This window comes from Argiope bruennichi, chromosome 7 (genome assembly GCF_947563725.1).
Source record: "Argiope bruennichi chromosome 7, qqArgBrue1.1, whole genome shotgun sequence".
Taxonomy (NCBI): domain Eukaryota; kingdom Metazoa; phylum Arthropoda; class Arachnida; order Araneae; family Araneidae; genus Argiope; species Argiope bruennichi.
The window spans coordinates 82610591-82636496 of NC_079157.1; the positions used below are offsets into that span (position 1 = coordinate 82610591).

The 25906-nt window shown below is 26.5% G+C and overlaps 1 protein-coding gene across 4 annotated transcripts; it reads right to left on the reverse strand.

Moving 5' to 3' along the window:
* Nucleotides 1-146: 146 nt before the first annotated feature.
* On the reverse strand, nt 147-23587 carry LOC129976444 (46 kDa FK506-binding nuclear protein-like). Of its 4 annotated transcripts, none has more exons than XM_056090019.1 (15): nt 23430-23587; nt 21522-21608; nt 21253-21405; nt 16717-16785; nt 14111-14236; nt 10599-10718; nt 8651-8851; nt 8131-8289; nt 6246-6392; nt 5764-5895; nt 5517-5686; nt 3885-4016; nt 2836-2968; nt 2667-2715; nt 147-305 (listed from the first exon to the last, which is right to left on the reverse strand). In XM_056090019.1, the coding sequence occupies exons 1-15, from the start codon at nt 23485-23487 to the stop codon at nt 227-229; spliced, it is 1815 nt and encodes a 604-aa protein (XP_055945994.1). In that variant the 5' UTR covers nt 23488-23587; the 3' UTR covers nt 147-226. The 4 variants fall into 4 exon arrangements, with proteins under 4 accessions (XP_055945994.1, XP_055945993.1, XP_055945995.1 ...); XM_056090018.1 differs by having other exon boundaries at nt 10599-10721; XM_056090020.1 differs by lacking the exon at nt 10599-10718.
* Nucleotides 23588-25906: the final 2319 nt, after the last annotated feature.

Below are 25906 nucleotides of genomic sequence, written 5' to 3' on the forward strand. Positions count from 1 at the left end.
ATATCTTGATGTAATAATTATTTATAAGCTAATAGAATTTTAATATAAATTAAAAGAATAAGGTAGCATTTATGAATGCCGAGCACTCTTTTCAACTATTAATCATATTTAAAACCATTTCAGAAATAACTGAATTTGATTAAAAATTTACAATAAAACTATGCTTTATTAAGAAATTAATGTTTATTTACAAGGTACTGTAATGATTACAGATGCAAAAAAATTCTTATGAGACAGCTTTTAATTCCACAACGAAATAAAGAGTACTGTTTGGAGGAATAGGCCCAGCTCGTTGATCCTTGTACCTAGGGAGGGAAATGTTATTAGTATAATTTCAATATAATAATAAAATCGTTCCAAAAAAAATTGTAAAAACTCTAATGGATATCTAAAAAATAAATAAATAAAGAGTACTACAACTGAAATATTATGAATAATATATCGGTACCAGTTAACAATGACTTTGTTTTTTAAAAAAATATGTTTACAAGATGGCATTCCATATGCATACATCATGCATGACAAAAATATAATTCAAAATATTCAATAAAGTAGATTAATAGATCTAATACTACTATGAAAGGGTAATACATACTCACAAAGAGAAGATTTCTCAAAATTTTAATCAAATATTAACTATTTTCATCATTAGATCATTTTTATACCGTTTAATTTCAATTCATAACATTGAAAAAATTCATTGCTTTTTATTAATGCCAAATTTATTCTCTTGTCTTATTAAAGGTTACATATTAATGTATATTTTATGACAATGATTTGAATTTTATGACTGTAGTTTCCCACAATGTTTTCTTTTTCAGATATTTGAAAAATGTGTCTTTTCTGAAACACATATGACGGTCTTATTGAAAGATTTTGAAATTTATATAACCTCTAGTTATCTAATAGTTATATTAGATTAGATTAGATTAGATTGATGCTTTGCGAGAATTGAAGGGCAAAGCTATTTATATAACCTCAAAAGATTTAAAATCTCTATTTCTTGATTTTTCATGCAATAAATAAATAGAATTTTTTAAAAAAATGAAATTATCTGATATGAATTTGGTTATAATTTATTTTGTTGAAAAAAAGAAACTGCCCATATGTTCTAAGCCATAAGATAATAATCTATTTTAACTAAGCATTTATTCACAAAACTTCAAGTCTGTTGCTTTTGAAGGAATTTAATTTTTTTTTTAATCATTTCACTGAAACTATTTAAAACTTAATCTTGGAAATATAAGCTCATTATAATTTTTTTAATTACAAAAAAATTTATAATTTCACTTTATTGCCTTGGTAATCAAAAATTGTAATAGTAAATTGGTTGGTTTGATTATAATTGGTTTAAAAAGCAGATTTGCTGGTTTTTATTTTATAGAGAAATACTTTAATTATTTTTTAATATTCCTTTTCCTAGTAAAAAGCGGAATTTTTGAATGATTTTGAACGTAATTAAGCTTCACTTTTAGTGATCATGATCTTAACTATTAAAGATAGTACTGAATTAGTGGTATCATTTTGATAATATTTAATCTTAAAATATCACTTATAATTGAGCAACTGTACTGTTGTTTTACTATTTAAAATGTTTACTTCCTTAAAAAAACAATGGAACATTGGAATGACTCAGTGATTTATTTACTATTTTTGTATATGAAATATACAAATATAAGAGTAATGTAATCATCAAAATATTCAAAATTGAGATTTTGTCAAATCTCCTCAACTTCAAACTTCTTTGAGTTTTGAAATTATGTCCATCTATAAACATAATAACTCACAAAAGCTTTGCGCTGGATGGTTCTGACAATCATAAGTACTAAAACAATTAAAATTACCCAATGTTTTACATTCAGCTTATTTTTTGCAACTGGTAACAAAAATACAATCATATTATTGAATTAGATCATACAGTTATGTACAGGGTGATTATAAAAAAAAACTATCCCGATATCTGAGACTGTAACTATCATACTGTTTAAAGGAACAGAAACAAATTTGGGTTCAAATTATTTTGAGGTACACCCTCAAGAATCATATGGAAAACAACTGTTAAGCTTACGGAGACAAAATTTCAAATGGAGACACCAGTATTTTTTATTGCAATATTTTTTCCATATCAAAAAACAATGAATAGCATTGGAATGATATCATAATGATATATATAAATAACAGTATTTTTTATTGTCGTTCACAAATTTTCTACTTTACTTACTTCAACCATGTTGACACTTTGCATGTAGCAGATGTTGCCTAGAACCAAAATGCATGCCACGCCAAAAGAAATCTGTTGAACTTCACGTCTCAGTTAGATACACCATAGTTACCTTTTCTTCAGTCAGTTTAGTGTTGGCGATTTTCATATTACAGATACCATTCCGTTGCTATTTATTATTTTTGAAAACATGTTCCAATAAAGGAAAGTTGGTCTCGCCATTTGAAAATTTGTCACTGTAACCATAATTGTTGTTTTTCATATGATTCTTGAGCACATACCTCAAAATACCTTGAATCAAAATTTTATTCCGTTTCTGTGCTACATGATAATTACAGTTTCATATATAGTCTTTTTATAATCACCCTGTATTTAAAATCATAGAATTTCTAAAAAATAGCATCAAAAATTTTTATCTTGTATTTAGTATAAATTTCGGACTTACCCCATCTGTGGAGGAATTTTAATTTTCCTTTTCCCACCAACTTTCATTCCTGAAGAGATAAAATTATTATTAAAGAGATAACAAAAAAAAAAAAAAAAAAAAAAACACCTTCTGTTTATTAAATATCAACAAAATTTAGCTTTCTAAAACAGCATGAGTGGGTACTTACCTTCCAGTGCCACTTCCCAACCTTGTATGACTTGCCCAGCACCCAGTTTGAAAACGAAAGGTTTACTTTTTCCTGGTTGGCAGGAATCAAAAATTTCATTATTCGCTAGTCTTCCAGTGTAATATACGTAAACCTGAAGCAAGACATGAAAATATATATATACAACAATGTTTAAAACTAGCTAAGGATGAAATATATTTCATCCTTAGCTGTGAACAACATATTATGTAAGGTTATTTCACATGAAGCTTACAAGAAATGATTACACGATAAAAGAGAAGAAATCTTCCACCACATTCTGAACAGACTTAATAAATCTTTATAGTTCATGAACATAAAATATGAAGTATCAAATTACTGATCATAATCAGTAATTTAAAAATCAAATTACTGATGACAATTTGGAATTATACTTTGAATTAAAAAATAGTTATGTCAAGATATAGAATATTTCACATGAAATGAAAGCTCATTGATATATATATATATATAGAGGTTTTCTAAAATTAACCCATCAACATGCGACTTATCTAGCATCTGAATCTCCCTAAAATTATAATGCTTGAACGTAGAAAGAACAATTTTCTGTGTTTCGATTATTATAGACATAACTCATTAAGATGATTTTCTACATTTCAGCTAATTCAAGGGCTAATAAATAAATAATTTATTTATTTTTGCTATCCTTCAGTTTTTTTTTTTTAACTTGTAAAAATGTCTCTGCAGCTCTTGAATAAATCAATAACCATGACAAGTATGTTACCTTACGGTACATAAATTTATAAATTTTTTATTATTAAGCAAGCCTTTTTTCCCCCTTTCGATATGGAATCAGATATACTGGCACCTGCATAGGTAGCACAAGAATTGTAATATTTCTCGGCTCTAGTAACAGGAAGTCGGATAATTGAATAATGATAAATAATTCATTAAATGAATATCATTTTCAAATAAAGAGAAAGTGAAAGTTTCATAGGCATAAATTTTATGTTTTAGAAATGAAAACAAGTTTTAAGCCTTCAAACATATTCTTAAGGAATTCAATTTACCAATTTTCCTTTTTTAGCTATAGGTCCATTTCCAGGCCTTATATCTTCATATTCTACACCTCCATGTAGTCTTCTGCTATATTTAGTCTTTGACAAGTCAACTTTTCCTTTAGATAAGGAATCATTATTAACCTATCATGAGAAAAAGTAAAAAGTGTTATATGCTTTTTATATGTAAATGCAATATAAGAAATTAATTTAAATGCTTCAATTATTAGAACAAATATGTAAATGCAATACAGGCAATATGTTAATTAAGTAATTTCAAACACCTTTCACAATCAAAAATTTTTTTTTAAAAAAATTCACATAAAATAAAAGTTACAAAATTATTATTTCCTCCTAAGCATATTTTATACTAGAAGCAAGCAATGTGTGGAATAGATTTGTATTTTGTGCAAAAACAGAAATTTTAATCCTAGTGTTCTACATAAGCAGGATGTGAGTGGGAAGCAAGACAATCTGTTTCAGAAGGCAGTCAAAGAGATGGAAAGGCCATAATCAAATGTAGACAAAATCTTAAATAAGAGATTGCATCATTATATCTACAAAGAGCAACTGCATCAGGTACTAAAGCCAACAGACAAAACTTACCATATATAATTTGCAATGCATAAGCTAGCCAATTATCCTATGAGATTTTTTTAAAAGATTAAGTGTGCCAAATCAAGGTTGCAGAACTACAGGACTCGAAGGCATTCATTTGTAAATTCACCATATAATATATTGTATGTTGTTAAAGAGAATATGGTGAAAAATTGAAAAGTACATGGATATTATCTACACCATCAGGATGATCACTGATGTGTGTGAGTAAAGAAACAGACTTAATTTCCTCACATGATAAGGACTTATTATCTAGTACAGCTTTATAAATATTAGAGCCTGAAGTTGTTAATTCAATATAGCTCTATCAGCTTAAAGTTTTATTTTTTTGTTGTAATATATTAAATTAATAAGTAAAATTTCAATACTGAATTATTCTATTCACTAAGCATATAAACACATATATTTCTTGAACATATACAAAGCCAGCAAGTATGCTATTGGATTAATTGAATTTTCAAAGCCATCTTCAAGTTTTAGGGAAGATCAAGGATCCACAACTATGAAAGTGTGCGTGTAAAATGCACAAAAACAGATCACAGATCAGACTTAAATACTACAGGTTAAATGTCTATCGCAGTTTGAGGTATAGAAATATTGCTATGAAATCATTAACACAAATTTTAAGTTATATGCATAACAGATATGATTGAAAAGAAACAGAAGCAATTTTACAGATGAATTAGCCGGATCATGAAAGAGAATAAATAAACTTTAATTATACATAAATTTAAGAGTTTGAACTAATGATCTTCCACTGCTTAAGTCAAACCCCTGCCACCAAGCTTCTATGAATTTAATCAGAAAGGGAGTGAGGAATTAGCTTTGAAGAAATTATCTTCTTTCCTTTAGTATATATTTTATTTTCCATTCAAATATAAAATTTATAAAAAAATTTTTGAACAAATATTTGAATTTGGATATCAGGTGAATAATATTTCTTTTAAGTTGAGCTGTGAATCTTTTTAATGAAAATAGTACATTTAAAAATATGTAATCTGGTTAAAAATTAGAAATAATACTCACAGACGCACTACTCTCATTAGCTGCAGTGGAATCATCTGCCTTACCCTTCTTCTTCTTTTTTTTCTTCTTCTTTTTTTCAGTATTAACTTCACTGGATGCATTCAACTGAGCAGCAGATTTGTTTTTATCGGTTTCTTTAACTTTACCAGTTGAAGTTTCCATTTCAGCATCTAGAAAAAAAATATATAAATGTCATTTTCTTTAAAGTCCCCCCCCATGTTTTATTTTTAAAAAAGAAAGTAAATACCTGAATCATCATCAGAGGAATCTTCATCTTTGGAAGGCGTTGCTTTCTTTGAATCATTTAAAGCACTTTTCTGACGTACAGATTCTGGCCTTTTCTTAGGCATAGGTGTCCTCCCAATAGATGAATTCATATCTAAAAGCAAAATTTCACAGAATATTACATTAATAAGACATTTATAATGTAATGTTTTGAACTTATTCTACTATATATATATAATTTTTAACAGAAACATAAAAATTCATTAAAAAAGACAACTTCACATTAGGTAAAAAGGTATGAAAATGAATCACAGCAGAACACATAATTAAATGCATTTATCTAAAAATTACCTTTTATATTAAAAAAAATCAAATATATGTATTAAAAATATATTTTTCAATAAAAGATAAAATTATTTTTTGAGGGCTATAGGGAATACTTATTCAAGATCAACAATAACAGACGAGAAAAATAGCTTGTTAGATTTAACATTAAAAATTTACCTCCATTTTTGGCATCATCCTCAATATCAATAACTTCTGTGACATTTTTCACGGTTGACTTTTTACCAGTAAGAGGTGTTGAAGTTTCAGTTTTTAATTTTTTGTTGCTTGGCAAATCTTTATTTGGCTTTTTCTTAACTGGAGGCTCTAAAAAGATTTAAAAGTACATAACCATAAAAATGAATTTTCTCACTTAGTTTTTAATATACTTATAGATGTTTATATTAGTCTTACACAACATGGATTTTTAAAGATAAAGGTCAAAGACAAAGGTTGATATTAATTTTTAATTCCAGTTTTTTTATTGATTTGTTTGAAAATAAAACATTCCTCAAAAATTTCTACTTTTATGTATTTTGAATCTTTTTTTTATTTACTAGCAGAGTAAATAAAAATATCTCCACATCAAAAAAACAACAACACCTAAATGTTAATCTCTACTATTAATAAAGAAAAATATGTGTACTGACTGACCCTCTACAGAATAAAACATTTGACTAAGAGCTACTGAATTTATCATAGAAAGATTCTGGAATTAAATATGTGCAATTCAAAAGGATTTTTTAAAAAAATATATTTAAAAGTTAAGTGAGATTTAAGTTTTTTTGGTAATAACTTCTGAAAGTATTTTAACAAAAAATTAATTCAAAACAAAAACATCTTAATAATATCAATCTGCTTGAATTTTTTTTTTTTTTTTTTACTTAATCTTTATCAATAGATGCTACTAATATAAGGAAACTCAAACTGTTATTTTTTCTATCAAATAATTAAATAAGCAATTTTTTTTGAAAAAGTGTTAATGTCAAAGCAGACAAGATTCTTATTATTGCTTTTTGACATGACAATTTAAATGAGGAATCTGAAGGTGGAATAACAATATTGCAAAAGAAAATGTGCAATTTGAATTAAATTACTCAGCTATTTAAATTTTTAATGGCAGTTTGATACCATAAAGAGATACAACTTCATTAGGAAAATTCATACATGATAAACATGAACACAATAAGCATGATTAATGTAATGCTATTAAAATAACAAATATTTAATGTCTCACAATGTTGATTTATAATATTTGGCAGAGGGAATGAAGAGTTTTAAGTTATGCATAAGACATCCGATTTAAATTAAATTCAAATAATAATCACATTGAACAACTGGCAACTAAAACTGATGGTAAGTAATAAAAGTGTCATCTAATGAAATTGTTTACTTTATACTACTAATAAAAATGACATGCATAAATTATGAATTGCTGACGTCAATTTATCTGCATTCTAAAAATAATATTTTCTAAGCACTTGAACTCGGACTTTATTTAACTTCCGAGTGGTGTGAGCTCTTAATTCAGATTACGTTGACACATGGTCACAGTTCTAATAAAGAAATTTTCAGATATATCCTAATATTTGAAATCCTTCCTTAATCATGATGAAAAATATAATTTCTAGTTCATCATAATCTGCTCTTTTTCAAAGAAAAACAGTTCATACATAATTTTACAGTAATTATGAAATATTATCAATTTTCCTATCAATAAATTGTTCATTTTGAAATAAATTTAAGACTTTATAGTTTAATTTCATTTCTGTGGTAAAATTTACTACAGAAACTCTGGATAAGAATGTATGCTCAAGCCAGTTGTTTTATTAGCACATTTCACAGGAGATTTTTGAACTAAATTTTTTGAACAAATTATTTGATTAAAATGCTTATAATCAAAAGATAACAATTTATAGATACAATAAATAACATGCAAATGTGAAACTGGATTAGTCATTAAACCATTCACTATTAATTATTTTAATTTTACTACAAAACATAAAGAGTTTTGTGTAAGAATTAATAATAAATTTTATTAATTCTTAATGCAAAACAAATATACCATCATCATCATCTTCATCACTTTCGCCTGAAGAATCCTCTTCCAAATAGTCATTAATATCAAAATCCTCATCATCTTCATCTTCGTCATCATCATCATCTTCACCCACAGAAGAAATAGGTCGTTTCCGAGCCAACAGCAGAAGCTGTTTGACATTGTCTGCATGAATAAGCAAGATTAAAACAATACTTTACATAGAAAAATATGAGCATGGATATTCTTTTTTCTATAAAATCAATCTCTTAGAAATCTAGTCTTAGAAATATTGATAAAAATTTTTGAAACCTACAAGTACGATACAAGTTATTTATTTTCTCTCCAGTAAATTTTGAAAATAGGCGAGGAAAATTATGTTTTGAAGCAAACTATTTAAGGCAAGATATACTGTGTTCATTCACAAATTCTGATGTATTAGTTATCTTTTAAGTAACACTACATTTATTTAAGCATTGAAAGTTATACTGAGTTTCAATATATTTTGGAATTAGAAGGTCAGTAAAAGTTGTAAGTTTTGACTTGCCATCATCATCTGATGTTTCTTCTTCTTCATCGTCGTCGTCATCATCATCATCTTCGTCGTCGTCATCATCAGATGAATCTTCACTTTCTTTTTTTGCAGAACCAAAAAGTTTTTTCTGTGGAGTTTTCTTTGATGGAGATACATTGGTAGATTTCTTGGATGTTGATGCATGGTTTTGCATAGTTGAAGCCGAATTCTTATCTAAAATATCACAATTATAAAACATATAAAATGTTGAGCAAGCCTTGATTAAGTATATGAAAAACAAAATTTTAACTTGAAAATTTACTTTTTTTAAAATCAAGAAGTCAATATTTAAAAAAATCATTACTCAAAGAAATTGAAAAATATCTATTAGCAAACAACTGTAGTATTCAAAAATTTCTGCTAGCTATATGTATTATATTTAATAATTTTTTTTAAAAATTCAAATTCAATTTCTATTCCATCATGCAAGTTTACCAAAATAGAAACACTTTATTAATTTAAATAGTCTTTCAACAATGGAGAGAATAAATATGTAAGATTCAAGTTTTCTGCACATTTAAAATATTTTTCACATGCCTCTTAGGATCTAATTATTGTTACTTTAAAATATCTAACATTGATCTGTTGTATCAAATGAAAATCACAAGTATCAAAGAAATTAAAAGTCAGCTTATTTTACAAGGAAAATTTCATCTGAAACATATAAAAGCTTAGAATGCTTTCCCAGGTTCTCTTTTCTGGCTTTTGCATCATAATCAATAGGATATTATCCAGGTTCCTGATAATGGTTATTCAAGATAGGTAGATGTAGACATGTTTGAAGAAAATCACAATTGTCCCAAAAAGTATTAGAAATCTTATTATGATATTCAAATAATTTTTAAATTACCAAAGCAGAGGCAATGAAAATCATGATAAATATACTTTAAAAGGCTGAATAAAATATATTTAATATGAACACATGCATAAAAAATTATTCCATAATTAATCTTTAAAATTAAAATAAATAACCATTGTTAACTAGTTTAATAGTAATTCTACAGTTTATACTACAGCAATTTGGCAATTTTATAGAACTATAGTCTGTGTATTTTCTGTAGGCATTTCAAGGTCACATTTTCTACCACGTTACTGGTAGAAATGCATTAGAAAATGTTAGTTTCTACCGCATTACCAATAACGAGATAGAAAATATGACCTTGAACCGCCTACAGAAAATACACAGACTATAGATAAAATATATAACATAAATGGCAGAAAACTTCATATAATTTCCTGAAAAACATAAAATGAAACAATGAAATAATCTGACATGTTTATTAAGCTTGGTTTCAGAAGTAAGATTTATGTACTTTTTGATGGATAAATTATTTTGGTTACTTATAAAAATTTAATAGTTTTCAAGTTAGACATTTTTGGTTCCTTGTGAATTTTTTTGGACATAATATTTTGGGTACAATGAAAGGTGTTAAACAACATATCAAATTTTTCCTTTTAAAACAGCTTTTCCTTTTGCAGTTTTCACAAAAATCTCAAATTCTATTTATCCTAATTATTCATTCAAAACTTAAAAACAAGATTTATAAAATATAATATGTTGTTCTTGTAAACAGATTAGAATTTTATACTAATAGGATTCATTCTAAATATTCAAAAAGAAGACAACCATTATCAAGAAAAAAAAGTTTGAGATTTCTTAAAGTAATTTTTAGCTACATATACAGCTAAGCAAAACATCGATTTTTTTCCCCTTCCCAAAATCGAAGATGATTTCAACAGATTTTCATTCTAGAATGAACCCAAACACAATTATTTCTACAAATTTATAACTAGATCTTAACTTACAACCTTCAAATTAAAGAAATATTTAAATTCAACACAGCGAAAAGTGAAGGCAACAAATGTTGCAACTAATACAAAACTTATAAGCAGAACTTTTTGAAACAAATTAAAATTGCACCTTCTTCAGATTCCACTTTCCAGTTATCACCTTCCAATACACCTGTAATGTTGGTTTGGAATTTTTCATTACTTTTCTTTGGAGGTGAGGCAAAAAGTTTCTTTTTAGGTGTAACAATTTCTGCTGAAATACATAAAACATCATTACACCATTTCGCATTTGTGGCAATGCAGGTATCTCATTATCAGCATTTATTTCATAGTCAGGAATGATAATAAAATCAAATTTCCTGTAAAATTGTTCACTAGAAAGCAGATTTCAATCCATCTCATTACTTTTTTTACTAATAAATTCAGCTGTTTCATATATGAAAACTTACTGAACTGTTAGATCAATGATAAATAACAGGTTACATCCTTAAGAGGGAGCTTTAAAAATATTTGTTGTAGAAAATAGAGCATTTTCTCCTTATCAATCTATTAGTTCTGCTTTTATCAAAAAAAACATACAAATACCAGAAAAAAATTTCAAGGTTTAAATCTAAGAATCGAGCAGAACATGAAATGAATGAGCATAATGAAAATTGAGGATAATGCATATCTGCATTAAAAATAATTAAAATAATCAGGATGAATATTGCTTTATGAATTATTCAGAATTCAACATATCTGCTAAAGCCCATAATATGCATGATACAAAGAAAATGATCAAAAACAGAAATAAAGCAGACAGCAATTTTTTTTTCAACCAAAAAAATTATAATGCACATTATGCATTAGAACAAAATCATTGAATTTTGTTTTCTATTTGGTTACAAAATAATTTTGCAATTTTTAAAAATTTTACTAGACATACTTTTTAGTCATTTTTTCAAATTTAAATTTAAAAAAATAGGGTTTAAAATCTGTGTTTTTTATCAAGATATTAGATATAAATACGTCTCCCAAGATTTTTTTATTAAATCAGAGAAAAATTAAGGTGGCAAGGAATTATTCTTTAAATAAATATACATTTTAAAATATATATTTTTCTAGATCAGTAAAAATTCAATATCTCATGGAGAAAAATTTGTAAATTAAAATAAACAATTTTTTTTAGCCTCAGTGAATAATTAATTTTTACTAATATTACTTTTATATAAATTGTTCTTTTGATTTTAAACAAGAAATGTATAGATTTTTAGATAAGCATGGTACTGTTATGCACAATATTACATCAACATATAATGCTGCTATATATTGAAAACTGACAGCAATTATTCCTTTATATTATAGTTTATATCTAAATTATTGAAAAACAACCCTGGAGTGTTTGTAAAAATTATGTTTAGAGCTTTTAAAACCATATAATTCCCTTGGATGCTGACAGGCAGCTGGGGTTGATGAAATGAAATTTCACAAACTCAACAATGAATAGCAGAATTCTATTAAAGCTATCAACTGAACTACATCTTTGACATGGATCATGTACCTTTTGCCCAGTCATAATGGCAACCGGAATGGTACCTTGAAACACACAAACAAAAAGAAAACTCTATTTTAAAATATTGGAAATTTTACTTACATGAAAAACTTTATAAACAATATTTATAAATGCATCTATGATCAACTAGATTATGTCAACCTTGCTACAAGGTACCATATACATTCACTTGGATGAAGTTTTTGTGTGAAATTAAGGGTAACCGCAAAGTTTAAAAAAAAAGTAATTATTCATGGGTGATCGGGTATAACCTGCAATCGAATGTTTTAGAAGAAAACTGGGTACAAAAATATAGAGAATAATTTGTGTATTTTAGATTGATTATAAAGCATTTTGTATTTCATATTAAGCTTTGTACGACATCAAATAGCTCTGAATATTAAATTTTTTCTGACTTCACAGACATAAAAAAACAATAACTTTAATAAGGCATTTATCAAAAAAAAAAAAAAAAAAATTAATTATAAAGTATGAATTTATGGCAATTACTAAAGAAATAATCAAAACTAGAAAGAAAAGTGATAAAATTAGAAGAAATAATAATAAAAAGAAGACCCATTATCATCAATTGCCTCCAAATCTCTACTAATAAAACTGCTTTTGCACTCTTCCACTTAACTAACAGGTTCCCTCTCTTCTTCATTTTCTTACATGTACATCATACTGCTTCATGCAGGTAAGCAATTAACTTTAGACAGGGATTCAATTAAAGCAGAATTTTACAGTATAATTCTAAATATGAGATATAAAAGTGGATTGTGAAATTTCTACAAAAATGAAAAAGCTTTAACTCAGCATTACAAATTACCTTCAGACACAGAGAGAAAAATCTTCAGGCAAAACAATCAAGAAGAGATATACAATATCCACGTAATTTAAACTCAATTTAACCACTATTTAAAAAGTTTTTATCTCTCCCTATAAGTCAATCAAGTACTATTGCCAATTTTTTCAATTATCAAACTGTTCTTAATTTGATTTCAAAAATTTAGTTAACCAATTTTAAATTTAAAAGTGGAGAATGATTTAATAATCTCATCTTTCATATTATGTAATTTTGGAACAGAAGTAAAATCAGCAATGATAAATGCTAATTATTAGATCTAGCATTTCCTTCAAATAATAAAATTATTCTTGATATAGGATCCTTATTTAGGAAATAATGAAAAGGAAGATGATTTTCAAGAGATTGTGCCAACATATAAAAAAATACATTTCTTATTAGTGTATAAATCAATAATAAAGGTAGGTTCTTGAATCGTAGCATTTAGTACATTCATGACCCCTGTGTTTTATATTTTCTCCCCTTCTTCCCTCACTGAAATATTTTTATATTACATTTTTTTTTTACTCTTATATATTTTCAGCTTTCTATTTTTTCCCCTTGTATATATGTCTGGATATTTCTATTTTTGATTGTATTTTATTGTGCTTGCATTATATACATAGCACATACAAACTCACGCCACAACAGTAATATATCAACTCATGATTTAAATGTTAAGATTAATAAAAAAACTCACATAATTATAACAATAAAAGCAAAGTATCAAATATAAAATGAGATAATATATTATACTGCATCAGGTTAATATACAAATCACATTTGTTGACTATAACAATATCAATAAGATTAGACAAAAAAGAAAAGGGGTGAAAAAAAGCATTCTTCGATGATTATTCAGAGATTTCTCGTAGCTCATATGAATAGGAAATTTATATTATATATCACATAACACCAAAAGTTAGTGCAAAAAATCAGAGCTTGAATTAATAGACCCTCATTAGATTACTTAGGTACACTATGTTTTCCCTTCTGCTTAACATTCTACTTTTTGAATTTATTAGCATACTATAAAATTAAAAATTTGTATTTAAAAACATTTTTTAGGAAACTGGCCAATAAATTGATAATCTACAATATTAAAAATAACAGACTATTTTAAAAAGTTCTACAAGATTACGGATAGGATTCACCCCCCCCCCTCATTTAATATGTAAAAGAATAAAACTAAAGAACAAAATTAGGAATAATATGAAACTTAAAAATTTAGCTTCCACAGATTAGCCCGAAGAAGTAAAAATTGCACCTTTAGATTCCACTTTCCAGCTATCATTCTGAGTAGATAAATTCTTCTTAGATTGAACACTTTTATTAGCATCTCCAGAGGATTTTACTTTATCTCTAGCAAGCATTATAGAATCATTCAGTGTCTCTAGAATAGATAAAGAGAAGGAAGGAAAATTGCTTAATCTAGAAATTTAAATTCATTTATAAAGTTTCAGTCTATATCCCATGACAATTAAATGAGAATTGCAGAAAATATAACATGCTTAAAAAATACAATAACACCATAAGCCCAATTTACTTAAAAAGAAAATTCTTGAATATGAATTTTCAAATTTCATTGTTATTATATTTTTAATCTGAATAAACAAACAAAATGAACATACCTCAAGAATGTTAATAAAATCTAACTACAATAAATTATAACTGAACTAAATACTCATAATGCACCTAAGTAAACTGGAATTTTAATAGCATTTTAATTTCTAATCAATATTTAAAAGTTTTTTTTTTTTTTTTAAATAATCAATGTGGCTTGATATACACATTTTACTATTTTCAACACTTCATGCCTTCACAATTTTTGCTTTACTTCATAATATATTTGAATATACTGGTAATTAAGGCTAAAATGTTCTTTTTTAAAAACAATTTATCTTTTTAATACTTTAAAGCTTATACTTATTCGATAATATATTTCTTAATTAATAATTATGAAATTTTATAACAGTTCATTAACAGATAGTATTTCTAATATAATGAATCAAAACTAAAATAAGATGAAAAAAATTTATAATTTTTTTTTTTAATTCTAACATATCAGGAAGTGAATAAAAAATGCATCACCAATTTCAATCATTATACATAGAGAACAAGTCAAATTAAAATATGGAATAAGTCTTTTGGCATATCTAGGCTCAAAATATTTTTCATTTTATACAGCAATTTCAAATTAACTTAAAGGCTTCAAATTAACTTTTTTAGTCTTGTGATTAAAAAGAAGCAAATAAGTTAAACAGATTTCACTTGTAATTTGCAAATTAAAAAAAAAAAATGCTGAAAATATGAACGGAATTTTATATGAAGGTATAACTATATAGCTCCACTAATAAAATATCATATAATTAAAACAATTTGCAAACATCAAAAAATTGTCAGCTGGACCAGATTTCATATTGCACAAACATAACTTCCAATATTGGTTACCAAGTCATCAGTAACACTTCTAATAGATGTGTTTAATGTAGTATCAAAAGATTATTAAAGAATACACATTTCTAAAAATTTTTTTAAACACATTTATTATTGATTAAATATGTGAGTGAATATATATATTTTTTTTTTACAAAATCGCACAAAATGAATTTGTTGATAAAATTACTTGTTTAATATTTACAATTTTTTGCTTTATTAAAAGACAAGCACATTTGCTTTTTAAGTCACCATTGTTCGATTTAATAGCATAATAAATTCCCATCTACATTTTTATTATGAGAAGCAATTCTAGTGTTTTTGTATTCATGTTGGAACAAGATCCCATTTGTCTTCTCTAATCATGCAAAAAAAAAAAAAAAAAAAAAAAAAAAAAAAATCACTACCAGCATTGCTACAAGCAGTGAATTCAGGAAGTCACAGTATTTTTATAAATAATTTTTTCCCCATACATCCATAACTCTGCAGTTTCCACCAAATTTCTGAAGTAACTAAACAAATTCTGTAGCTGTTAGAGGGTTTGTAAGATACTAATCACAGAGCCAAATTCTTAATCTGACTTTAAAAAAAGAAAGGAAGAAAAAGGAAATGGCAAGGGAACATTTTGAATTTATAACTTACTTTTGAATCTATAATAAGAAACATCACTTAAACTAAAAACAAAAATGCAATTATTTTTAAAAATAAAAAAAGGTCAATATTTAACTTTATTAGCTAAATGGTTTTTAAAAGGCCATATACAATAGGAATTACACAGAAGAAAATTAAGGTATTTCATTTTTCAGTGATGGTCAATGATAACACCAATCTTTTACACCAAATTATGAAGGTTTAAACTCCACCAATTGATATCATGAATTTTCAACTTTACAAACAACAATGTAACCAGATATATTCATTCGGAAATGAAATTCAATGAAAGAAAAGCAAAACAAAGAAAACAAATAATTACCTATCCTTTAAAAAAATTTATTACTTTTTTTTTTGCCAAATTTAAAAAAGAGAGGAAGAGGGGGAAAAAATAATGTTTTTTTATGAGACTAAAGGCAGCTTTTTGCCATGAAACTAGAAATTTTAGCAAGACTCTACTCCTGTGTTATCATCTTTTCAGTAAAATCCGAGATAAAAAAATTTACTACTTACCAACTGTAACAGCTGATGCAATCGAAGCCAGACAGACAAGAAAGTTTAATTGACCCCCCCCTCCAAAAAATTCATGCTACAATTTTTTAGATTAGATTTTCTTTGTTCTTTTGGTTAACTTCAAATTATAAGATTTCTGTATTAATAATGACAGTAATTTTTTAAAGTACCAGAACAGAAAAGCAGCATTTTGTGACAAAATTTGCAAAGAAATTTTTAATGAATGAAAAATTACATAAAATCTTAAAGCAATAAGAGAAATTTAATACTTACTTGGTTGTAATGTACAATCACTCTGATCATTGTCATCTTTAATTAGGTAGCCAGTCAAATGCACAATGCCTATAAATAAAAAGAAAATTTAATATTTTTGAGGTTGCAACAGGCACTCATAAAACCTATTTGTATTGAATGCATAAAGGATATGCAAATAAAATAAGTTTGAGAAAATGTAAAATCAATATTTTTTATCAGGGGAGAGTCGGGAGGAATGGGACAGCTGCATTTATGTCTAAATAAAAGATTAGATTCTACTTGTAGTTTCTCTATTAGATATAACAGCTACTGCTCCTTGCTTGATCCTACTTGTTACACCAGTTATAATATTATTTGTGTTTAAATTTTAAAATAAAAATATTTTAAATGTATAATAAACTTAAAGACATTGGTATTTACAAACAAAAAATACCTTTACCACCTTTGAGAATTTTTTTTTCCTTTCAAAAACTACATAAATACTTACTACAATGCATTTCACAGTAAGAGAAATGTCTCTTTTTTCATATATTAGAAAGTTAGCAAATTTTATAAGAACATATGATAAAATCCTAGTTTAATGTGTCTCTTATTTTGCCAAGGATGCTAACAGTAAAAGTCGCCAGTCAAAACGCCTGACCACATAAACAATAGTGTGAAATAGTTACAGTTAACCCACCATTTTTATTAAAATTATGTGACTTGTTGATCATGTTTGTTTTATCCAAGACCTTTTTGAACCTTTACGAGTCACAATTACTGAATCTCGTTTGAATTCTAAAATAATACACTTTTGCAAACTGACAGCACCAGTTTGTATTTTGGACATTAAAATCTGAACATGTGATGCCTTTGATATCTGAATAAAAAAAGAAACAGGCAAACATTTGCAACTTGAAACTGTTTTTCTTAGTAAGAAATTTGAAGGAATAAATATATTTACTCAGTTTAATTAATTCTTTATTTGAGCAAGGAACAATTTAGGAATTTCCATAAAAAACAGGAGAACTTTTCAATGATGCAAATGTAATTTTGTCAGGAAATCCACGAAATGAACAATTCACAAAGAATTCCTTTAGAATGGCCAGATATTATTAAAATGAAAAACTATATATAAAAGACAAATAATCTGAAAACCTTGAACAGATGTTTCTAGTTAATTTTCTGTTCAGAGAAAATTTGAATCAGAATAAAATAATTCGGTAACAATTACAAAATTTTTAATTTTTCTTCTTCAAAATTCTGTAGTCAATGTAAAATTCAACAAGTGAAAAAAATTGTAAACAAATCAGTATTAGCATTACTAGAAAATTATTCTACTTGATTTTTTGGATTACCATATTGGTAACAAACTCAAGAGCACACTAAATTAGGATTCAACCTGAGATGTCAATAAACATATGATTTGCATGGCATTTTAATTTGCTTAATATGAACACCTTATGACTTTGATCTTACAGCTTTCAATGAAAGATTTAACCTTTAGCTAATGGACGGTACATCCGTTGTACCAGCAACGAGGTTGGATTTCATTCCCAACCCTAATTGACCTCATAAATATTTTCCCAATTTTGGCATACCCTTTAGGGTCAGACGATTTCATCCAATATATGTTATAATCACTGTTGATGCTTGCGAGTTTTGTAAACCATGTTTTGGTGACTTTTTTTTTGAAAGTAGCATTTCAAGAGTTGCATAAAATGAGTTAGCATAATTTCATTTGTTAAGTAGCATTCTATATATATATATATATATATATATATATATATATATATATATATATATATATATATATATATATATATATATATATATATATATTCTTTTTCTCCATTCCCAAATTTTTTAACTTTTCTTAAAATTTGGAATCTTCCTATTAATGATTTTATGCATATTTAGATATTTATGATTATTGTAGTTTATGGCATTTTAATTTATTTCTTAACGCAAAATGTGGCTAAGATGACATTAATAAAATTGCATCAGATTACAACAATTTTGTTTTTATGCAATGTAGCAATTCCCCAGCCAGCATAATAAATGGAAAATGAGCTTCAAACACTAATGCAAGATATCACAGAATTTGAATAAAAACTGTATAAAGTTGTTTTAATTTACCTAAAAATGAGAAGTATACTCATCAATAAACATAAGATGATACTTTTACCTTTAATTCTCAGTGGTAAGTATGCTTACCACTTTAGTTTGCTCAGGACAATCTCTGGTAAATATACTTACCACCCCCTTATTTTATAAATTAAATTGCAAATAAATGAATTTTTAATGTTTTAGTATTTACATCATCAGTTTATCATAATACAACCATAAACATTTTTATTTGTCAATGCCCCAGAATTATGCTCTATAAAGGGTAGGTAAATCTTAAAAATAGAAATAATCTAGAATATTTAAACTGTGATAATAATATAATAAATCAGGAATTATTTATTCATAGCGAACGAATTAATACACATAAATTATCTGATGCCAATTAAAATGATGTAGAAGGCAAAATCATTTCATCTTTCTTTAACACATATATGTAAAGGTAACATGTTACTGGTCCAAATGGCCAAGTTGCATGCGTGTTTGCCACAGGCATTTCTATCTTTACAGCCACAGTGTACTGAGAAATAATGCAATATATTTTATATGGGTGCTCTGATATTGCATCTGGTAGAGAAACACTTTTTAAGCGTGGTTTTCACATATGTAAAATATTAAAATAATCGAGCCTCACATTATTCATATATGAGCAACAATTTTAAATAAGTTTAAAATTGAAAAAAAAAAACAAAAAACAATTTAATTGAATCATACAACATACAGGGTGTCCCCCCCAAAAAAATGTATACACATTTTAACAGCTGATAACTAAGTTATTTCTTTTCTCTTTACAAACTGAACCCATTGAACCGAGAGATGGCAGACAGACTTGAATTTGAAGAAAGGAAATTTATTCTAAAATGCTACTGGAAGTATGAAAATGCAGCAGAAGTGCAAAGACAATTTAAGAGGGAGTTTAACAAAGAACCACCTACACGAGTTACAATCACTCGAATTAGAGATAAGTTTGAAGCTGATGGAACTGTTCAGGACGTCTATAAACCTGCAACAGTTGTTCAATTGAGGGCAACCATTGAACATGAATGTACGAATATCCCAAGGGAATTGTTCCATCATGTGTGCTATTCCATCGCTTCGCAGTGTCTGGAGCAGAACGGACATCAGTTTGAGAACATGCGATAACAAGACAATAGAATGATATTTGTAGAATCTTTTACATGTTGAAAATTATTCGAATTATAATAAACCCCAAATTTACAATTATTTAAAGTGTGTATACATTTTTTTGGGACACCCTGTATTTGATGAGAAATAAATGGGAATTAGAAAAAACATATTAAGCTTCCTTGGGGGAAAAAGAAACAAACACTAGTGTTTTGGTCAAAACACTAGTGAAAAAAAAAAAAAAAAATTCTATAACTTAGTTTAACATATAATAGTCACAGACAGCATGTCAGATGATAATTAAATATTCTTTTAAATTAAATGCAATAGATTTATATACATAAGAAATGTGTAATTTGTATCATAAGATATAATTGCTTTCTATGTTAGACAATAATATACTATTTATAAAATTACTACTTAAAAAAATTTCCCTCAATAATACTCAATTTGCGTAACTAAAATAATTTATTCATATTTTGATTATATGACTTCATTTATACAATGCTTTATTTCAATCCTTTGAAAGATATAACTGCTACCATATTGTATATAAATACAAATTATTTGCTTTTGAATTGAACATGAAAACAGAAAAAGAATTCTACCATTCTAAAATTTAATTAAATGAATGAAGTCTTCTGGTATATCAATATAAATTGCATTTGAGATGACAATATATATTACTAAAAGTTTATATCATCAAATAGTTTGGCTAACTAGTTATAAAGGCAATAAATATAAATAGCTTTAAAACTTCAAAATTTAAAATTAATCATCTTGAATAGAAAAAAATTATTTTTATTCCAACATATAAGATGTATAATTTAAAATATTAAAACACATTTTTCATTTAAATATTTAAAAGCAAATTAAAAATTGTATATTGCATAATTACATAACTGTATGGTTCACAGTGTCTTTATTTAATTGAAAGGCTAGGTTATCAAGTTAATAATCTGTAGAATTTCTAGTTCAAAATTAATTATTATTTTTTTTTTTTTTATTGAATTGACACAATTTCTAAAGCAGTTACAAGCCACAGAAGAGTGCAATAAGAATTTAAAAGTTTTGAACGGCTTCTTGTGTAGTAATCATCAAATATTTACACATTATTAATATGATTAGTTATTATGCAAATTTTCTGAAAAAGTTTTAATTAAAATAATAAAAACAATATTTGTAAAATACACTTTAATTATTACTATATTTTAAAACTTCAAATACTAATAATACACGTCTCAAAAAATAATTTAGATATAGCACAAAAATAATAATTAAAAAAAATGAAATAAAAATCAGTATTTCATTTTGAACTCTTACCTTGTCCTTTTAAGGAGAAAACTACCTTTTCTCCTTTATCAAAAAATAAATTCAAGTTTACTTGCAAGACAGAATCTTTTTGTAAATTGCACAATAAAAACTCAGATCCATCTCGTTCAACTACCAATGATACAACTTCTTTCCCATTCTTCACTATAAAAGAATAAATAGATGAACATTAAAAGAGAAAGTTAAGACCTTTTTTATTTATTTAAATTTACATTTTATTTTAACAGTTAATTTAATATAAAATAATAATATAGAAATACCTGATGTAGGATCCAAAGCTGCCATACTGATATGATATTTCTGATTAACGATTTGGGAATACTTTTTGCCACTTTCGCAACGAATTCCTAAAGATGCAAAAATATTATTACATGAAATAATTATAAAAAAAACTAGAGCATTTTGACATAGATAAAGTAGATATGAACATTTTTGACATTTATATAAAAAAAACATTTCATTAATCTAGAAGCACATTGCAGAAAATAAAATATCAATAAGGGTAGGAAAAAATTTCTGACTTTGACTTCAACTGAATATTATTTTGCATAAAAATGATAATTTCAAAGAGAAACAATAAAAGTTCCGACTAGTACCTATGTCATTGCAGTTTTTTTTAAAAACAACTTTAATTAGTTTACAGGTTAAATCATACATTCACAGAAATATCTTTTAAAACAAAAACAGTAAGGAAATGTGGAGGTTTGATTTAATTATGCATTTTGAAACTATTTAAAGACTATTTTGCAAAGAATCTAATATATTTCTGATATCTAAAAGCACTGCTAAAATCATCACACTGCTTTCAGACAAATATTACAAAATCAAAACTATTAGAATAATACAGCTCTATCAAAATTTAGTACTTAAACTAGGCAACTAGTAAAATAAAGCATGGTTAAACAAAGTATCATAAATGGTCAAAGAAGTATGTACAAAAGTTTTATTTCATTTTGAAAAGGCATTTATAGATTTGAAACAAAACTGCTATTACCACTATTACTAAATGACAAATTTTGTAAATTCTTTTTAGTTTTTCTTTCCATTAAACAGATTAAAATTACTTTTCTATATACAGATTGAAATCGACCAATCACCTCTCCTTTTATTATTTGCAGAGATGATGACAGTTTAACAATAAGTAAAACTTTGCACCCAAAGATTGGTTTGAAATTAAAAAATATGCCATTGTCTGTTAAATGTATTTTCATGCACAGTACACTCAATAATTATAATTAATTTCAATTTTAAAGAGAAATGTTGAGACTATTCCATATAATAATGGAAATAAGAGTTCCGTACTATGCTATCCGCATTCAAGAATTAGATCGAACAGACTTGTAGCAATTTAATATATTTGCAATAAAAAAATGTAATGCATAGTATAATTATATAATTCCTAAGCATTGCAAAAAAGAAGCAAATATCCCAGCACCTTCAATGAAATTCAATATACACGAAAATATATTGGTAGTGAATATTCACAAGTAACTGTGAACGATGATTTAATAACCAAGTGCATTACAGAATGAAATCATTACTTTTCCATCAGTTTTAATTGTTTAGAACAATGCTACATTAAATGCTCAAGAATTTTTTGAAGCTATCAAAAGAGGCTGTTATATTGGCATAACTGATGCTAGTCTGGACCCTTAGCTTTTTAATACCATTCTATTTAGAAAAACTATCAAGAACTACAATGAACAACTCACATTCTATTTGAAACTCTTACTTTAACATTCAGAAACTAGGTAAAACAGTTCCCCTTTAACTACAAATGCTATTCTAATCTCAAATCTGTAAAAAAAATTGAAGTTAAGATGTAAAAATGCATATTTCTTCAAAATTTTAATTCCTAATTTATAATTTGAAGTTTTTAAGCAGTTAAGAAATGAATAACTCAGTCGATTACGATCAACAGCAAGGACAAGACATAACAAAACACATGATGAAATGATGATTACATTAAAAAAAATGTATCTGTAAAAATTCTATCGCAAAAATAACATATGTGGTTTAATCATCAAACAACAATTATCTCTTGTATAAAAAAAATATGAGTTGAGATAATTTGATGCTAGAATAAGGTACTATTTTTCAAAACTGCACGTGTGATACATAAAAGTAAAATTCTACAGTAAATGTGTACATATTTCATAAAAGTTTACCCCAAAATGAGCTCTTGCGAGCAGGTTGTTTTTCATCTTTCATTGCACTCTGAAACATTTTCGTTGATTATTTAAAACTAAAAACTACATAGAATTTCAGTAAACAAGAATTCAAATTTCACAAAGCACTCGGCAACAAGCAATAAGCAAATTTCACTTCATCGCACTTCACTTCAGATAATTCTCTGATGATTAAAATAAAGAGAGGATACAGCTGTGATAAATATAAAGATTTTTGATTCCGGAGATCTTTTTAGAGATCTGTATTTTTAAATGAAATTTTTTTTTAATACGAAAATTATTACACTGATAAAATGCACATGTATTAAACTAAGAAACTGGATTCTTTTTACTTCTGTAACCGTTATGATTTTATTCCGCTTGCAATATCAATGTTAGAATCTTTTTGGAATTATTTATTTAATTTAATACTTTACTATTAAATTAACTATTTTACTATTAAGTTTCCTACCTTAATTAAATTAAACACATTAAGGAATATTTTAACGTACCTTATTAAATTCAACAGTGGTATGCTGACGAGGATGAATCATGGGTCCATAATCAGTGGAGGATTCAGATATTTTGTGTTCCTAGACTGTACACATTATGAGATCCCTCTTTTAATAAATTTATCAATTTGGTTTCACATTTCAAGGTATTTTTAAAATGTGACTATTTTATTATTATGTTTTATTCAATTTAATTTTAGAAAATGTATTTGTTTTTATTTATTTATTAAGATTCCAGACAGTTCGCTGTATAAATATTTGTTCACAATATTACCAAGTTAGCATATCCTGTTTCACAATATTTTATAATATTAATCGATATTATATAATTTAATATATGAAAATATTATTCAATACGTTCAATTCATGTTTACAAAATATTTTCAATTTCATATAAATTTAAATATTTCTATATTACTAGGGTATCGAAGCAAATGCCCAGTGTTTATAAAGATTCTATAGGTAAATTAAAAGAAATATGAAAAATATAAAAACCTAATTATATAAGTAATTATATTATCCTAATATTTTATACTTCATAGAATATGTAATTGAAGCCCTGGGGCGTAGTAGTAGCGCTCCCAACGCATAGATCCGAGGTTCTATCATCGGGCTGGACAAGGTCGTCTCAGCCTTTCATCCCTTCAGTGGATCGATAAAGTGTGGACCAAACATGCTTGGGAACTAAACACTAGGGGTTCCGCGTTAGACTGACCACCTAACCTGGACATATGCCTTACATACAAGGGCCCTCAGTCAAGAAAGTAGATATGGGCACTGTAGGTCTTTGCCTACATGGGCTGTCGTACCACTGAGTTTTTAGTTAGAATATGTAATTTTAAAGAAATTATTTATTTGGAAACGAGGAAAATAAAAAATGTTAATTTTTCTACTGCGGTCAGCAATTAATTCAGTTTGCCTAAATGGAAATCCATCGTTATCCATAACAATAGAGATAAATTTATTTCGAACAGGTTTCCCGGCACAGAATGTTCAACAGTGTATTTACGTTATTGTACGGCATTTAAAACATCGAACAACATTTTAGATATACCTTGCAATGTCTTGGGCTAGTAAGAGAATCCAAAAAGTCCACATACACGATGGATCTTTGCTGAAATCAGTTTCGCTCCGTCTTTTGAGCTATTATTTATCGGCAATGACGTTCAATCTCGTGTTTTATAGTCGATCATGTACTAGTATGCCTCTACTAGTCCTTGTCTCTATTAGTACGCTTCTACTTGTCCTAGTCTCTACTAGTAAGGCTGTATCTTTGGTATGTTGCAAAATTTTGAAGATCCTGTTTTTCCGCATGAAAATCATATGAATTATGGACTCTTTAAAAAAAATACTATTTGATTTGCTCAATTCTGCAATTATATATTAATATACAGAAAATATTCGAAGGTACAATTCGAAGGTAAAAGCATTAATTTCACACTCCATTTATGAATAGATATAATTCAATACAATCTATTCGTGCCTAAAAATATTAGAGAAAGAATTATGTTTGCAACTTTAATATCAAATTTCCAATTAGAGCACATTTTTAATGACGGGAAATCTAAATTTGATTTAATAGTTAATTTTGATTTAGTTTAAATTAGTTATTAAACTCACATGGATCTTCAACTATAAAATTAATTTTTAACAAAGAAAAAATATTTCTATTTTTTAAGTGTTTGCATGCAGCATTACGACTCTGTTTCTGAAAAATTAAATTTTCTCAATGAAATGCAACATATTTCAACTAACTCATATAAACAAGTATTGTCAATGTCGGATAATAAGGAACAAGAATGTCGGATAATATAGCGCGCACTTTTTATGTAAATTACCTAATATTAATTAATATATTTCCAGACATTCTATATATCAACATTTAAAAAATGATACATATCGACAAATCTTAGACAAGATGACAAGATGAATAAAAAAGCTAAAACGTGAATAAAAGTTGAAAAC